This window comes from Lissotriton vulgaris, chromosome 3_1 (assembly GCF_964263255.1).
Source record: "Lissotriton vulgaris chromosome 3_1, aLisVul1.2, whole genome shotgun sequence".
Taxonomy (NCBI): Eukaryota; Metazoa; Chordata; class Amphibia; order Caudata; family Salamandridae; genus Lissotriton; species Lissotriton vulgaris.
Genome location: NC_141689.1, coordinates 1,077,863,818 through 1,077,881,805, shown reverse-complemented (window position 1 = coordinate 1,077,881,805; position 17,988 = coordinate 1,077,863,818). Strand labels below are relative to the sequence as shown.

The 17,988-nt window shown below is 45.0% G+C and overlaps 1 protein-coding gene across 1 annotated transcript in view; it reads right to left on the bottom strand.

Annotated features, from left to right (window-relative positions):
• Window positions 1-14,763: 14,763 nt before the first annotated feature.
• AMBN (ameloblastin) overlaps window positions 14,764-17,988 on the bottom strand; it is a 97,950-nt gene continuing 94,725 nt past the window's right edge. The window contains exon 11 of the mRNA XM_086963112.1: window positions 14,764-15,774. Within this exon, the coding sequence (XP_086819238.1) occupies window positions 15,178-15,774 (597 nt within the window). The 3' untranslated portion in view covers window positions 14,764-15,177. The remainder of the gene's footprint in view (window positions 15,775-17,988) is intronic.

Genomic DNA, 17,988 nt, shown 5'->3' with positions numbered 1-17,988 from the left:
CACACACACAACAACACACAACACCTAGCCCAACCACACACACAGACACAACCACACACACACAGCCACACACACACACACACACACAACTACACAACCACACACACAATCACACACAATCACACAACGATACACAACCACACACAGCGACACACAGCCACACAACCACACACAACCACACACACATCCACACAACCACACACACATCCACACAACCACACACACAACCATACACACACAACCACACACAACCACACACACAACCACACACAACCACACACACAACCACACACATAACCACAACCACACACACAACCACAACCACACACCCACAACCACACGCCCACAACCACACACACACAACCACACACACAACCACACACACAACCACACACACACAACCACACACAACCACCCACAAACACACACAACCACACACAACCACAACCGAGATGGGGCGAGATGGGGCGGTAGTTCTTGAGGTCGGTGGGGTCGGCTGATGGCTTCTTTAGTAGAGCGCTGAGTTCGGCGTGTTTCCAACTCTCCGGGAAGGTAGCGGTGTCGAAGGAGGTGTTGATGATGTCCCGCAGGTGGGGTGCGATGACAGCGTCGGCCTGTTGAAGACGTGGTGAGGGCAGGGGTCGGTCGGAGATCCGGAGTGGATGGAGTTCATCGTGCGGATGGTGTCTTCGGTGCTGATCGGGGTCCAGGTGCGGAGGGTGGTGGTGGGGGGCGGTGGTTCAGTCGTGGCGTGCGTCGGTTGGGTGCTGAAGCTGTTGTGTATGTCCGCGATCTTGTTGTGGAAGTAGGAGTCGAGGGAGTTGCAGAGGTCTTGCGAAGGGGTGATGTCGTTGTTTCCGGCGTTGGGGTTGGAGAGTTCTTTGAAGATGTTGAAGAGTTCCTTGCTGTTGTGTGCGTTGTTGTCCAGTCGTTTCTTGAATGCAGTTTTCTTGGTGGCGTGGATCAGTTGGTGGTGTTTTCCGGTGGCGAGCTTGAGGGCGGTCATGTTGTTCGGTGTTGGGTCTCTGCGCCAGGCTTTCTCGAGTGCTCGGCAGTTCTTCTTGCCCCAGCCCCAGCCCCAATGTTACCAAGCACCTGGCCCACCGGCCCATTGGCTGCTGAAGTCTGAATATGGGCCTCACAAGGGGCAGCCGCCTCTTCACCTCCAAATCACATTCGGGAGAACTTCTCCCTATCTCAGGGTGTCCCACATCCAGCCGGGTGATCTTAACATGGGTGTCCCCCAAGGCATTGTAAAGGGCAGCCTTCTGTATGTTTGGCACTACAGGTCTGGGATGCAACAACTATCCTCTCTCAGCCTCAACCGGGTCTTGCCATGCTCCAACTGATTGCTCAATAAGTAGGCAGCCACAGATCACTCACCTGGGGCCCACTCCTCTCCATCAGCTACTCCTCGCAGCGAGGAGAGCGCTACACGTCCCAGGTGTTCACCACTACAGGCAATCAAACGGGACAGACCACAGTCTGCCACAGGCAGACCTCTGTTCGTGTTCAGCTGTAAGCTAGCCTGTCTCAGCCACACCTCTGCCAATCCACATACAGGCAAGCAACGCACTGGCCCATAGTCTTTCACCCGGGTTTGTCATGAGCGCCACTGCCTGTCCATTTGCACTTCTCTAGAGCGCTTCACTCCCCAAGCGTTCACTGCCCACCGTATGTGTCCACACATGGGCCCCATGCACGAGTCAGGTCAGATGCAGGCGGCAGCCAGCTCCACTGCACAGATTTACCACATATAAGCTCCATAATTATAAATTCTGTTTTTTTGTACAGCAGCAAGGCGAAAGGCACAAAGGCACCTCTGGACATACCCCAATGCCCCCATCTAGGGCGGATAAATTATGGATAAAATACTCCGGCCGGTAGAGCCTCACTAAGTGGCGGCTATCTTGTGTCTGGGCTCTCTAGTGCCCCCCACCGCATCATGCTTCAATTCCATGAAGATACTGATGAAGATTTTCAAATGACTGAATTTGAGTCAATTGCCACCCGGAAACCATCACACACGTCATTGTCAAAAGCAAGCTGGACTGCGGGAACACCTTTGAAGCCGCTATAAACAAAAAACTCACCCAAAGCCTGCAAATCATTCAGACCTTGGCAGCCAGAATCACTCTCAACCGACCATTCTGCACTCACATTACGCCACACCGGAAGGAGTTCCACCAGCTCATCATGCACAAAAGAGAATCCATTCAAACTCCTCACCCACACTTTCAAGGCACTACACAACCCTGGCCCTGCATAAATCAACAATCGCATTTGCTTTGACAAAACTTCCAGACACTTCCCTCGTTTAGACTGTTACTTGCACACATACCAGGAATAAGGAAAACCAGATACCGTGGTCTAACCTTCTCTTACATTGCTTCTAAGCGTGGAACAACATGCCACTATTCATAAAAGCCTCCGGCTCACTTCCTGAATTATGCAAGAACCTGAAATTCTGGCTTTTTGAGTCATCCCACTAGGCCCTTGGTTTGGCTAAACTTACACCAGCTCAGTGGCATTATACCAACCTGGGTGATAGTGCACTCTACAAATCTGAATAATATGATGTAACAGAAAAAAAGTTTGTACTAGGCCTGAACTCACAATGTAATAACACATCTTTCTATGAAGGTGGTTATTGCATTGTGTGTTTATAAGCCACTCTTTGTGTGCGTGCTTTGTGCAGCATTTGACCCTCGTCAGGTGTGCAATGTGATCGTGGCACTTGGAGTCCAAGCAAGGATCAGCGACACTGTGTGCATGTGCTTTTTGCAGCCTGAACCTTTTGTGAGGATTGTCCAGTTATCGTGTGCAGCGGAATCCAAGTGAGTCTCATCGATGCTGTGTGCCTGTGTTTTGTGCAGCATGAGACCTTCGTGAGGATTGCCTTGTTATTGTGCACACCCGGAATCCAAGTGAGTCTCATCAACGCTGTGTGCATGTGCTTTGTGCAGCGTGAGACCTTCGGCAGGATTGCCTTGTTATTGTGCACCCGGAGTCCAAGTGAGTCTCCTCGACGCTGTGTGCATGTGCTTTGTGCAGTTTGAGACCTTCAAGAGGATCGCCTCGTTACCGTGCACCTGGAGTTAAAGTGAGTCTCAGCGGAGTGTTCTCCGTGCAGCTGAGACCTTCGTGTGGAGTGCCTGGTGATCATGCACCCCGAAGCTTAAGGAAGTCTCAGTGGCGCTGGGTGTGTGTGCCCTGTGGCAGCCTGAGATCTTAGTAGCAGTAGTGGCCCAGACCAGCAGCCCCGGAGGCCCAAACCGCAGGTCGAGGAGAGTGAGTTTGCGCCCCCCAGATAACCTGTGTCAACTCCTGGGGCAGGTGTGGGCTCAGAGGGACATGCGCTTAGCCTCTCTCTCATTCTAGCAGGGCAAGCCTCTGCTTCGGCTCATATAGCAGCCCGTATTGCCAACAGCATGGCAGCACCGGGGCTAAAGTGTGGAGCTGCAGTTCTTGTTACACCATACCCGTGTTGGTGGTAACTGTTGACAGTAACTGACTGCAAGTTAGGAGAAGTGGCGGAGAGACCACCAAAGGCACAGTGATTGGTGCTAGAGTGTATTACGCATTATCTGATTTCTGCATAACGGAGCACCTGATTATCGTATACACATTGCATCATTTCTGCAAAACAAACTACCTGATTAGTGTATTACACATTGCATTATTTCAGCATATCGAAGTACCTGATTGTTGCGTTACGCATTGCATTGTTTTTACATTGCACAGTGCTCGATTGTTGCGTTATGCATTGCATTATTTTTCTATTGCAAAGTGCCTGATTCTAGCATTACAAACTGCATAGCATGGTATTAGGACTACAGTGGAATGTTTAGAAGTGCTCATTATTATCACAAGAACTGACAAGGGTTTGCTGGCCTAACGACCAGCCAGGAGGAATATTACCCATACTCATATGTTGGATTTATATTGTGTGTTCTTATCATATATTGTTTTAAATAAAATATATACTCGTTTTTATAAAACTCATGTGGAGTCCATTTGTGGTGTCATCATTGGATTGCTGTGAGCGTGGTTGCAAATACTTTACCCATTTGCCTTGAATGTAAGCCTGGCTGCTTGTGCCAAGCTACCAAGGGGGTGTGTGGGGGCTATCTCAGAAGGTGTCCTTCCTTTCCCTGACGTGGAAACGAGGGTCCCTGATTGGCCTAAGATACCTACCTCAGCCAACCAGGGATCCCGGGTCTAACAGAAACAGTGAATCAGTTCATGTTTGATATCTTTGAAATTGTACTGAAAAATCTCTTCTTATGGTAAAGTCATATTTTAAATTACAATTTTAAAAATTCCACTTTTACTAAGTTGGCTTTTACCTGTCTTAGTCAATTAATGCCCGCAGTCTGTGACTGGGTCACATGACTCGGTGTAGCTAACAGTTGGGCTTTTTGTATTCATCCTGGACAGCCGCACACAATAGAGAGTTTAGGTGTGCCTGGATGGGCCATCACAGGCAGGATGGGAGGGGAGAGGTGGTCACAGCCCAACGTACACTTGAATAGGCTGTATCCTGCCTCAACACAAAAGGCTGCATACCCCCTGTTGTTAGTCTGGAGCCAGGGCAGGGAAGACAGGAACTATGTGAACTTCAAAGGGAAACCTCTAGAAGCTTCTCCCACTGCAAAGATACACCTGGGATCAATATTGGGTCTCAGACACCAACTCTTCAGCACACTTCTGGGCATATGAAGACTCTGGCAGGATAAAGGACTTCTGTGATGCTGAAAGGACTGCCCCCTGCTGGACTGCATATGTGCTGGATTGCTGTCCTGCTGCTCTCCTGCCTGAGTCAGAGGGATTGTAACTGCACCTGACCCCAGGACCTCCAGAGTGAATCCCATAGGCTAGCCTTCCGGCTTCCTGTTACGAGCCTCAGGGACATAACAGGCTCCCAATCCCCCAAACCAGCACTCAGATCGAGCTAGAGCCAGCCCCTGACACTCAGGTGGTGCCCTACATCTCCTGAACCGTTAGTGTGGCGTCAGTGGAGCTGAAATGAAGTTTTTGGGTTCTTCACAACTGCGAACAAGCCAGTTGACACAAAAACCTTGTTGCTTGCACTACCCGCCAATGCAAAGTTACGTCAACCTGACTCTGTTCTATAGCATCGGTGGCTCACGGGGAGAATAACCACGAAGTCCCAGCCCAACTGTTTGCAATGACAACAGGATCTTCGTGCTACAGCTGTGACCATCCATGACACCAGGCCTGATCTTCACGCTACAGCAATGACCTGCTTCTCGCAGCCCCCTCCACCGCGAACGGGACTCTTTGTGGCGGACCGAAAAGGTAACATTTCAGAGGGACTAGTCTGGCCCCTATATCCGACCCGCACTACATCACAGTCGGCCTGAACCTGTGACTTTCTCTTGATCTTGCGCAAGCAGATAGCTGTGAGTGGCGCTTTTGGCTTTTTGGTGCTATGTTCACTTACATCTTCAAGATTGCCTATTTCTGGTTATACTGACAGGATGTTTCTCATTTTGAACTTGATTTATTTATTACATTTTGCTCTATTTTTCAAAATTGGTATGGGATTTTCTTTAGTTGTGTTTACACTTTGTTGTTGTTTGAAGAGCTGCATAAATAATGTATACATTGCCTCTAAGTTAAGCCTGACTCCTCTGTGTCAAGCTATCAGAGGGCTGAGTGCAGGATATTTTGGGGTTTGCTTATGTCTCACTCTGACTAGGATTTTAGCTGCTGCTTGAGTAGGGTTTCACCCCACTCAACCAGTAACCCAATTTCTTAAAGAAGTCCTATGGAATTGTATTGTGTCCCTGTAGCTCACACATTAGGTCAGCCAACTGAACCTTGGAGTCACTCCGGGAAGCCTGAGTTCAAAGCAAGCAGGTCCAATCTTCCTTCCAGCAGTAGGACAGTACTCCTGGTAGCATGGCAGTCCTTCTTCTGATTCTTCCACGGGTCCAGGTGTGCTCTGATTAGCTGTTCTAAAGATGTGACATTTTTATTACTAGTGCCAGCTTTTGTGTGTGGGAATTCCATAACCTACCCCAAAACTGGTTCTGGTTAGTTCTTCCCCTTCCCCTGGTCGTGGCTCCCAACAATCTACAGTGACAAAAAAGCAAAGCAGGCCTGGTGTTTTGTTCCTTTATGTGTGCTGTAGGCAGAGCCCTTTGAAGTGTGATCAGGGCAGGGGACAGCTCCTCAGTCCACTCACAACTAAGCCTTATTTGTTCCCATGTCTAGAAGCAAGATACAAATCACCAAAGCTGAGTCATTCACATTCTGGGAGCTAGTACACTGGCTGAAAGGCACAGTTGTTTTGGTAAAGAAAATAACATCTTTCTAAAAGTGGAATTTTCAAATACAGCTTCACAATTAAAATTGATTTTACAGTTCATTTGAGTGTAAACCACATACCTCTATCTGCTCCCAATCTGAGATTACCCTGCAACCCTGCACCCTATTGTATTAACTTTTAGGGCCTACTTTAACTGTGCTTATAAGTACCAACAAAAAGAAAGGGTTGGGTATGGCAAAATGCTTATTTGCCTTGTCGAAATGGCAGTTATGAAACTGCATGATAGGCTGCAGTGGCAGACCTAAGACATGCTTTGCAGTGCTACTTTAAATGGTGGCACAATGCGTGTTGCAGGACATCTAGTAGTATTTAATGTATAAGCCCCGGGTACATGTAATACCAATAACCAGGGACTTACATGCAAATTAAATGTGCCAAATAGGCATAAGCCAATTTACAGTTGTTTTAAAGGAGAGAGTACAAACACTTTAGTCCTGGTTAGAAGGGGTAAAATGCACAGAGTCCTAATGCCAACAAAAAGGAGCTCAGCAAAGTAAGGGGGTGAATGCACACATTTTGGGCAAATACCACACCAAGATATCAGGTTTAACAGAGGATGCATGCAGAAGGTGTGGGTCTGTCTGAGTGGGTGTGTGTGGCTACTAGTGCCCAGACAGCCGGTCAGTGAAGTCAAGGGACCCTGGAGTTTGGAGCAATGGATCTGGTTTCCATAATCAAGGGAAAGGGCAAGAAGTGTGAAAAACCAGACCCAAAACATAATTCAGGCCAGAAGAAATCTGATCTCTTGGGAAAGATCTGGAACCTAAAGGAGAAGAAGAACCTACCCTGAAAAACCTGACAGAACTCTTTTAGTTGCATGGGACAGGGGGGCACTAGAATTCAGCCAAGTGCAGAGATAGTACCCAACCTTTGAAGGCCTTTGGCACCAGGCTAGCAGCATGGGGATACTGGTGGAACCCAAATAATCTACTGAGAAGAGGCTGTCTTTTACAGCGAGGCTAGGGACCAAAAACGTGGAGCAACCAGGAGATTGGTGGTCGCCCAGTAGTCCAGGGCATTCCTTTTAAGTGTAGCCCATGATTTCACATTGGTTGGGCATTTTGGGGCAGACCACAACCTGGGACATGTTGGTCAACCACTTTTCCTGATCTCAGATGTCCGAGAAGGAGTAGGAGATTTGTCGCTCCTGAACCGCCTATCAAGCCAGTGGAAAATATTGAGGTTCCACCAACTTGTAGTTTTCAAAATGGATAAGGATATAAAGGTTTCCTGATTACATACTGCAGGTCATGTCATGCATTATTATTTGGTGTGGGCTAGAAAAAGAGTCACTGGCTGCACCAGTCTATGTTCAAATCGTAGTACAGTGGTATACGTACCATGCAAGTATGTGCCCTGAGTCCTGTGGTATGCCTCTGAAGCAACAGACACCTGAGCAGATGACCCACGGGTTTCAATCAGAAGTGAGGGGGAGTAGAAATGGTGACTGAATGTAGGGTCACAGTGATGGGGCAAACCAAGGAAAATTGTACACTTCTCAGAAGAGGCGGCAAACCAAGAAGTTATATGATTCTCTGTAGCTGTTCTTTAACGTCAACCCCGAAGCAGTGATGAGTTAGCCAATATATTTCTGACAACTCAGAAGAGGACCTTTGGAGGCCACCAAAAGATGATGTAGTTGGGATGTAGGAGTATTCAGGCCCCTCAGAGAGTATACTGCCCTCTGTTGAGGACCTGTGGGATTCACCCAGAAGTGGTAAGTGATGCAACTAGGATATTGAATATATACCTCAGAAGAAGGTGTGCGGGGTCCACCCTAACGTGGCTATGGGCAAGCCTATAAAATTGTAAATCTCTCAGTAGCTGCTCTATGGGATCAATCCAGAGGGATAAGGCATAAACCAATTTCCGGACTTCATTCGAGGTTCTAAGGTGTCCAACAGGTGGTGCGCTTATGAACTTGCAGTTGGTAGTCCCGTCAGTGGTTTTCGAAGCACTTCAGTAGAGAGACGATAGACTCCATCCAGAGGTTGTATGGTTATGATCTGGAAATTTTCTGGTATCTCAAGAAGCTCCAAGGCAATTCTTGAGGAGGTCTAATGATGAGGTGTACACCCAGAAATTTCAGAGGCACCTCAGTAGGGAATCAATGGGTTCTTCTCAGAACCAGCGAGGTAAATGAAGAAATTCCACAGGCAACTCAGTAGAGGGTCTATTTGATCCATCAAGAATCGGCGAAGAGTAAACCCAGAAATTTCAAAGAGCCTCACTAGATGTGTGTGGGATATACTCAGAACACTGTGGGTGAAAGTGCTGCCTGAAAAGGTCTGGAGCTGCAAACTGGTTATGTAGCTGCAACATTGATTAAGCTATGGGTTTAGGTTAGGGAAAGGGAGGGAGTTATGAGGGAGACATAGGATAATGTGAAGCAGTTCAAGTGGCAACATCCCTGGCTCAATATGCTTTCTGGGCCCTTACAGACCCAAACAAGGAAGAGATGTATTAGCCCTTGACATTCTGCCATTTACCCTGGCACCCAAGCTTGACTTTCTCGCTGAAGTGGTAAAGTACTATTTCCAGTGGTCAGATGACCAGTATTGTGTCGAATCACAAGCTCTTTGACCATCTACTCCTGTGTCCCTTCAATCCTGCATCAATGAGGTGGGGAGCTCTGTCGTGGCTCTGCAGTTCTACCTGTGTGTCCCCCTGACAAGCCATTGGTATTTGTTAAAGATAATTGATATACACAATTTGAAATGAAACCATCACAACGCCATATTGAGCGCTACTTGAATCTTTCTCTTGATGTGTTACCATGCAGTATTGTTTTGGGATTGGCCTTGCCTTGATCAGAATTGGGACTTTAGTCCCAGTCTTGCACTGATTATTAGGCTTACATAATTTCAATTGATTGCTTATTCTGGCGAAGACCTTCTTATCAGTATGGGTTGAAACATCATCTATGTTACCAATTATGTACCATAAGCGATTGACCCTTGATCTGCTTGTAATTACAAATTCTTATGGTACAAGATTATTACGTAATTTTACTTTGTGATATAAATATAACTCGTGTACACATACCACGTACTTATGCAACATGTTGATAAAGAGAAGGATGAGAAGTGAATGTATGCAAGAGTAATGTATGTTATGTACATAGTATATATTTTTTCTGTTAATAATTATGCTGAAAGATACAGTGACAATGCTATTTATAAGATTAAAAGGATTTTCCTATTTCTGTGTCAATAAGACTATTTTGCAGTGTGTTTTTTATTGTGCCTTCTACCCTATTCTATCATCATTTGCCTGAGATCTTTTTTTGAAACTCACTATCATGGGATGAGTCACCAGACGCAAAATCTGTATACAGGTGAATTACTTTAATCCTTGGTGCGATGAGTTGTACAGGCTCTACAGGTCCAGGGTCACCTGTGGAAATAAAACTGTAAGGTATATAGCGAGAGGTAGCTGGGAGTACAGTAGAAGTGTGATGACATTCGTATTTTAATAATGCATATATGTTTTCATTTCGACTTCCAGCTCATTAACACATGAGTTACTGATTCCTAAGTCATTCACATCTTTCGGCAAATGTTGGTACAGAAAGTGAAAGTGTTGCACAACTTTTTAGGTCTTACTTGACGGCACAGCTGTTCCTTAACTTAATGTGATTAAAAAACAGAGCTTTCAGGAGCACTATGGAGAGAGACTGTTGCTCTGCCAGGATGGTTGTTCACCTGAGTACAGCTTTTGATTTCACAAAAGCTGTGCGCTTCCACAGAAAAAGTGCTTATCCTCGAAGCAGGTGTGATAATTTATTTATCAAGCTGAGTGATGCAGCAGAAGTATGGCCGGCTTTTTATCACATCACGCTACCTTTAACTGAACTCTACAAACTTCTTATTCCCCCTTAATATTACCCATCCCTGAATCTTGAAAACCATTGACTCATTACTGTTACCAGCACCATGAAACCCTTACCATTCCTAGACCAACCCTTCCCCGCACCCTCATATACCCTTAGCACTCCTTAATGCTACCCATCCACGAATCATATCAATCCCTTAGTACCCCTTGAAGCTTAAACATAAAACCATAGACAAACATTAAATTAATTTCATTACATATTAACATTAATCATTATTGGTACATTAAAACCAGAGATATTTTGTTAGCCAATACTTGTTTACCAATCTGCCATGGGTGCCTTAACTAAACACTTAATCCAGAACAAAATTTCTATTTCCAATGCAAGTTTCAATAGTTACTCTGCTCTTCCAGGTGATGCCAACCCTGTTGTTTACTAAAGTCCATGTGTTAGAATAGAAAAATATGCTTTTGCATAGTTTTTTGTAAAGTTAGCATTCGGGGCTTCATTTTATGTATGGCCGACATTTTGAATTATAATCGAAATTAATCCTGTACCATTTCTGAGAAACGGCGTTCTCTAGGTTATGTTTTTTCGGAGCAGAGTTTTGCTACACTAATGAAAGCACTGTTCTTTTTAGCGCATATCTTTTCTCTAGACGTTTGCCTTCTCCCACTTGTCTAGTGTTGGGTACAGGCAGAGTGACCTTGAATAGTAAATAATGTGTGCCCAGCCTCAGAATCGAAACTTACTCCGTTTTAATTTACTGTATAGCTGCATCTCCTTGGAAAATTCGGTGGTTGGCGTGCTTTCATTGATTTCGAAGTGTACATAATGTATTGTTATGCTTGCTGATACCGGTCCCAGTGCTGCACTCATAAGCGACTGGCCAGATTGGGCTCCACTCTGAGTGTATTTTGATAAACAAGTGTTGGTTTGTATTCTCTACTGTCTGACTGCCTCTTCATTTGGAATGGAAGGCTGAGAGGTGGTCGCGAGTGACCCGTGTGACCTTATTTGGGTCTTTTCCTTCACATGTATTTCAAGTTAAGGGGCCTATTTTCTAATAGATACAATATTTGTTACAAATAAAGAGGCAGTGGGTATTTTCAACAAAATGGATTGCCTATCCTCTCCCAGATTTCTTGACACTTAATTTCTGTTTATTTTATTTATTTCAGACTCGCCAACTGACATGGTGCCACTGTGTGTCAAACGATATTAGCAGTCTTCAGACAGTCTTCCTGGGAAATGTCTGTAGGACACGTAGGGGTGTTCAAACATTGGTGTAGTTTGCTATCATGTAATTATAGCGAGAATTTGCAAAAATTACGCATAATTATGCAAAATGCAAATCAGTCATTGTGCACTATGTTTTAGTGTGATTTACGTCCTTGAATCCATCTTCAATGCAAAGATGCATGTAAACAAAAGCAAAGCTCGCATTCAGTCCTTCCTGTGGCGCCTGAGCATTTATTTTACAAATTAGGCACTGCTTTTCACATATTGCAAGTATGCTGTATTGTGGGAGAAGTTTTAAAGTATGACTAACCATAGTAGTTTGAACTGAAAGGTTACACTTCCAGTACAAACCTTTGTCATCCATCAAGCAAATGCCTTTGCACTGAAGTGCAAAGGTGTGCACATAGTGCCAGGCAGCATTAAAGAGCACAAGCTCTGGGGAGGGGGGCAGCAGGGGCATAATCCTATTATATATAGCACTGCTCTGCTTTCTCCTCCTACTACAATGCTAAACAGATACTTTGGTTGTTGCTCTGTGTTGCACTGTGTTGCACTGCGAATTAATGCTACTTTCATTTGGAACTGAAACATTTTCAATGTCACTTATTCGCAATTAAAATCATTGTTGTTATTCATTTATCTAACACTGCTAATAATCATTGGCAAACCCAATGGGTCAGGTTTGTTTTAGGCTTTTGTCCATTGCTGTGTTATATGTATGTGCGCAATAACAGAACACTCACAGAGATTCACTCGAATATTGGCACACTGTGTGAAGACCAGGATTGCACTTTCCATGTTTTCAACCACGCCCTTAATTACATAGGCCAGGCCTCATGGAAAGGTTTCCTAGTTGTGCTTTGTTGGCCTCGAGTCTTTTAGCGACGCCTCACCTTTTTCATCTTACTTAAAGCACTGGGCAGACGCGATATTCTTATTGTGCAAATCCTTGTTAGCGATAAGGACGTTGTAATTACTTTTCTATTGCTTATATTAGCTCCATTGAGAGATCATCAGTGGCAGGCAGAACATAAGCCCTCTGTGGTGTGCGTGGGCCCCCCGTGCTCCAGGGGGCCCCCTCTACAAAAGTGGTAGGTGATGGGCCAGGTCCTCCGTGAACTTTGCGGGGGAGCCCTCAAGTTATGTTACGCCAATGGAGGGCATTCCACTTTCTTGGGCCTATCACAGCTCTCTTTCCATTGTAGGCCTTCTGATTCACTAGAGGTGTGAGGTTGGCTGATCTGAGAGCATGCATAGCACTGATTTTTATTGTTTTTCTTTTCAAGATATTTTGGCGCCCAGTCGTTGAGGAATTTAGAGGTTACCAGAGGGAACAGAGGCAGGAGGGAAAGGCAGAGCCCGGCCTCACCTGCTCTCACCTACACCACAGGAGAAGTAAAAAATGTTCAGCCCAACCAGGCCATATTTTGTGCTACCCTTCCACACCCATCTGCTCCCACTCTGCTACCCGTTGTGCCCTGCTGCTGACATGCAAGCGGATCTGTCCCCGAAATTGGAGATAAACATTGGAAAAGGGCCGGCATTTCTGAGCCTGCATGGTTCCCAATTCCGAGGACAAATACTGAAAAATGGCTGGATTTTGCACAGGAGGTTCCAACTGGAATCCTAAATTCCGACTTGAGCATCTCTCCATGGTATATCTGCCCTTCTGGCAATGAAGCCCTTTGTTGTGTGTTGTTTCAATGTAGGGCTCAGCTGGAGCTGCCTCAGATTGAAACCACTTATGCAATTCATTGCTTTTATTTGTTGTAGTGTTTTACATGATTTTAAAAATGGATTCTGGCTTCCCTGTTTACCTGTTTTACTCTTTGCTTGTGTGGGAGCAGATTTTAAAATATTCAGCCATATTCATGAACCTGAATTGCGCTCGCAAATGGCCAGATTCTGAGAATCTGGGCGTTTGCGAGTGCGATTTTTGCATTTGGGATTCATCATCCCAAATGCAAAAATCGCTATTAGCGAACTCGCATATTTGCGAGGAATTGGATTTAAGGAATCTCTAATAGAGATTCCTTAAATGCAATTCATCACCCTATTAGAAATTGCGAATTCGCAATATTTGGTCGCAATTTACCACGAAATCTGACTTTGTGGTAAATTGCGATAAACGAGTAAAAAGCACTTTTGTGCATTTTATACTTTTGCATGTTGCACACACACATGTCCTCTGGACATGTGTGTGCGCAACACCTGTTCAAATGTACATTTGAGGGGTGCTACAGGGTGTCCTTTGGACACCCCTGGCACCCTTCAAATCGCAATCTTATTTGCGATTAGCAAATTGCTAATCGCAAATAAGGAATACTCCCCATTCATTCCTATGGGCCTTTTGAATGGGGAGTTTTTCCTTATTTGCGATTAGCAATTTGCTAATCGCAAATAAGGAATCAGTAGGAATCGCAATAATTTTTGCTAATCCTACATGAATCCTGTTTTGCGAGTCCTTAATAGCGAATCGCTATAATTCGCTATTAGGGCCTCGCAAAACGGGAGATTGATGAATATGGCTGTAAATTCTTAATTTAGTTGTCTTTAGTTAGCTTGACTAGACCACATTAGACTGCAGCATTTCAAGGATTGTTTGTTTATTAGCATGTAGAAACCTGCACATTCATGTTTTCATTCTGTTTCAGATAATCATTTAAATTCAGCTGCAGTTTATGCTGTCCAATAGAAATCCCACGGAAGTGGTTGTAAATAAGTTAGCAGTTTGATTGGTTCCTATGCTTGTAACATTTCCGTGCAGCCTATGAATGTAATGTTATGCTATGAAAGTTGTGTGCATTCTTTGTCTATAACATAAAAAACATGCTATTTTGGGAACAGCCAAAAGGCATTTGTATGAATTTTACATTTAGCTTCAGGAAAGTGAGAGATGGAAACAGACCTTATCTCAGTTTGCTGGACACTTAGACAGAGCTAGCTTATGATGTTGTTTATAATTTCATTGTGCTATTTTCCCTCATTCATTAAATAACATGTCGCCTTCTGTAATGATTATTCTGATATTTGAATACATTAAAAGAACTGAGATTAGTGTCTGAAGTCTGTTCTTCGGTATTATTTGCTAATTGTATGACACAAGGATACTCCCTTTCGTTCCACTTGTCCCTCATAAAATTGAATGCGTGAGGACATCAGCATGTGTATTGGCCCCATGCTTGCCTTTCTCCAATCCTCAAATCTTTATGTCTAGATCATCACTCACTTTTGAGCATATAGTCACACTTAAAAATAACCATTAAAATTAAAGTCTGCACATAGGTTTCTCTTTGGAATTTTTATTTGTTTTTTTTTCTGCAGGTCCGGCAAGCAGCTTCATATACAAAGGTACACCAGTGAATGCAAGACATGACTTAAGGCCTATGCGTACTGCACTTTCAAAATACTGAAAAATAATTAAAAAAATAATTTAAACATACTTGTAACATACACATAACATATTAATACAATTTGATGTGCACTTATAGCAACTCATAAAATACCATGCACACATTTTACACATAAATCTTCACATAGAATCACTAACCATCTACTATGCAAAATAATACATGACAGCAAAATTGGGAGCTTGAGGCAGGTCATCTCTGTTGCAGTTGCATGTGCCAATTCAATGCAGTGTCGTTTTTCGCTAGAAGCGTTAAGAGGCCTATATATGTTAATATGTATATTGCGCCTGTAAGACAAGTGCAGTTGACTGTTCTAAAAGTGATAAGCCCTGTCATGGTTCCTGAAAATACCATTTGTTTTCTGACTGTAGGCCCATGTCTGCCCCTGCGATTGTGCTTTCTGCCATGATTGTAGTGACTGGGCCTGCAACAGTAGGTGGCGCTTCCTTCTGAACCCCAACAGGAGCTGTGCCATCATTCCCCAATGGAACGCTATTGTTAGATATTGCCTGCACCACTGTTGAAGCCTGAGTTGAAGTCACGCCTAGCGGCATCTTGCTTTGCCCTGCGGGGTCTGGTCCTAGATTTGGAATGTTATTGTTGAGGTTTGGGAGTATACTGCCCTGGCCGGTTGGGCTTCCCTCAGGTATAAGGGCAGTGTTACCAGGAAGGGAGGGATCAGCAATAGAGGTGCCAGATCCAACAACAGGTGGGTTAGGTGCAACAACAGGGGTGTTTCCATTCTGCACTACTACCACCCCTCCCTGCCCCACTGGGGAGCCTCTTGCAAGAGGTGTGTCATCTTCTGTAGTGAAGTCTCCTTGGACAGCAGAGTTTTGCGTCATTCCTCCTCCGCTGTGACCAGCACCCATGCCCACATAACCTGGATACAAAGCACCGAAGGCATGTGCACCACCACCTGGGCTTCCCTGTAACCCACAGAACACAAAGTGATTATAAGACATGGGAACAGCATATAAATAACTTTTACAATACCACATCTCTGAAGACCATAAAAAACAAGAAAAACATACACTTATTAATCAAGCTATATGAAGAGCATTTATGGTTAAATGCAATAAAATTGCGTACCATGTCTAAACACACACTTTAACTACCTGTTAGACCTGGCATCCGTGGCGTGGTTTCCCCTGCGCCCTGTAACCTGTTTGTGCCACTGACCGGGAGCCCACGAGTGAGGACTCCAACACCAAGAGAACCGCGGGGCCGTCAGGAGAATGCCCCGCCCCTCCTCTCTGTACCGGAAGTACTTTGGGAAGCAATTGACTCTGCAGCACGGACGCGCGCCGGGCGATGCCTGGGCCAAGGGCGGGCCCGTTTTAGCCCGTTCTAGCCCAGTCGAGGACGGGATGGGCCACCCCCTTAACATCAATTTTCAAGGTTAGTGAGTGGATGTAACCTTGTGTTGGTTGGTACAGATTGGGCATCACCTGATATTATAAAGAGGAGTTGGATCTATTCCGTTTATAATCATGTCTACATCTACAGGTGGGATGTATGTTGTTACAACGCATGCTTTTTCCACGCATGCCTTTACAACGCAGGTTTTACAATGCAAGTCGTTACAACAACTTGCGTTGGGGGGCGCTGGATAGTGAATAGTTTAATTTACTATTCCAACTCCAGTCCCTGTGGATAGTAGGAATGGTTTTGGATAGTAAATTAAACTATTCCCTATCCTACAGCACCCACCAGCGCAAGTTGTTGTAACGACTTGCATTGTAATTCCTGCATTGTAAAGGTACTGCGTGGAAAAAGTTTCGTTGTAAAGGATGTTCCTCTACAGGTGGGAATGCTATAAAATCTACCATTGGAGGGTCATTAATAGGCACCCTGGATAATTTCCTTGTAAGAGCGTCTTCTGTCTTAGCTCATGAAATTGAGCTGAAAGAAAAGATATTATCGATTGATATAGCTCTTGATAAGAGATCCTCAATGGGAAGTTTGGCTAAGGCCTGGTCACCAATCCCCCAACAGCCTGCTACTCACGATATATTGTCTAACTCGGAGGAGGGCGAGGGAAATCAGCTATTGCAACCTGCTGTGCTCCGCACTCCCCTTGGCAAGTGCCGCTATTTCGCTGGACACTAGACCTATTACCGATACTAATAACACTTTGAGAAGATTACCTTCACCCAGAATCAAGACCCGGTCAGCCTATAGTTCCAAATTGAGGACATCCCAACCAATGCTAGGCCTGACGTCTAAAATGAAGCGGAATGGGGCCCAAGCACAAGAGATTGGGAGGAAAACAAAAATGATGAAAACCACCCCGTCTAATGAGAATCCGACTCCATCATCTCCCCACAGTATGCTACATCTCAAACTATTAATGAAGGGGAAAATGTATCGTCAAGCCCTGGGGATGTAGCACCTGCCGAGTTGGGACCGATTTTCTGGACAAAGCTGGAATATATTTTCAAAAAGACTTGCCTCCCAATATATGATAGATTGGACTCTATAGAAAGTAGACTTGTGTGCCTAGAACTATCATTTGCCTCAGCTCAGGCGCGGGTGGGAAACCGGGCCAATGGGGCAAATAGCACACAGACGAATATGCCTGGGCAAAATAAACCTAATGTAGTTGTTGACCTCACAGCACCTCCAAAAGGCAATGATAAAGTTGTTGTTCCTGCCCTTATTAGGCTTCCAGTGCCCTGCCCTGCACACCTTCCCAGTAATTTAGCACTGCTACCCATGCACCGCAGAGGGCTAGGTCTCAGCAAGTGGAAGACAGTAGACCTGTAACTCAACAGCAAGTAATGACCAATCCCCCCTCTGTTCAATCTATAATTAGCCTACCAAGCATAGATCTTCCACCAGAATCGGCCCCTTATGTGGTGGTTCTGGTGGGGGTTCCTTCACTGAACCAGGGCAAAAGGGAGACGTGCATGGAGCTTAAGAACAAGTGTATTTTTTGGTTTAAGGCTAACCGACCATTGCCAAACCATGTATGTGCAGAAATCTTGTTTTCTGGAAGAGTGGGTTGGGTGGGGAAGCGGTTAAAGGCTGTGGAGGGGGATTATGTAATCATTAACTTCAGGGATAGGAGGGCCGTTGAATACATCTGTAACTGAACCCAAGTAGATCCAGCATCCTTAATTCAACCATTACCCTTGGTC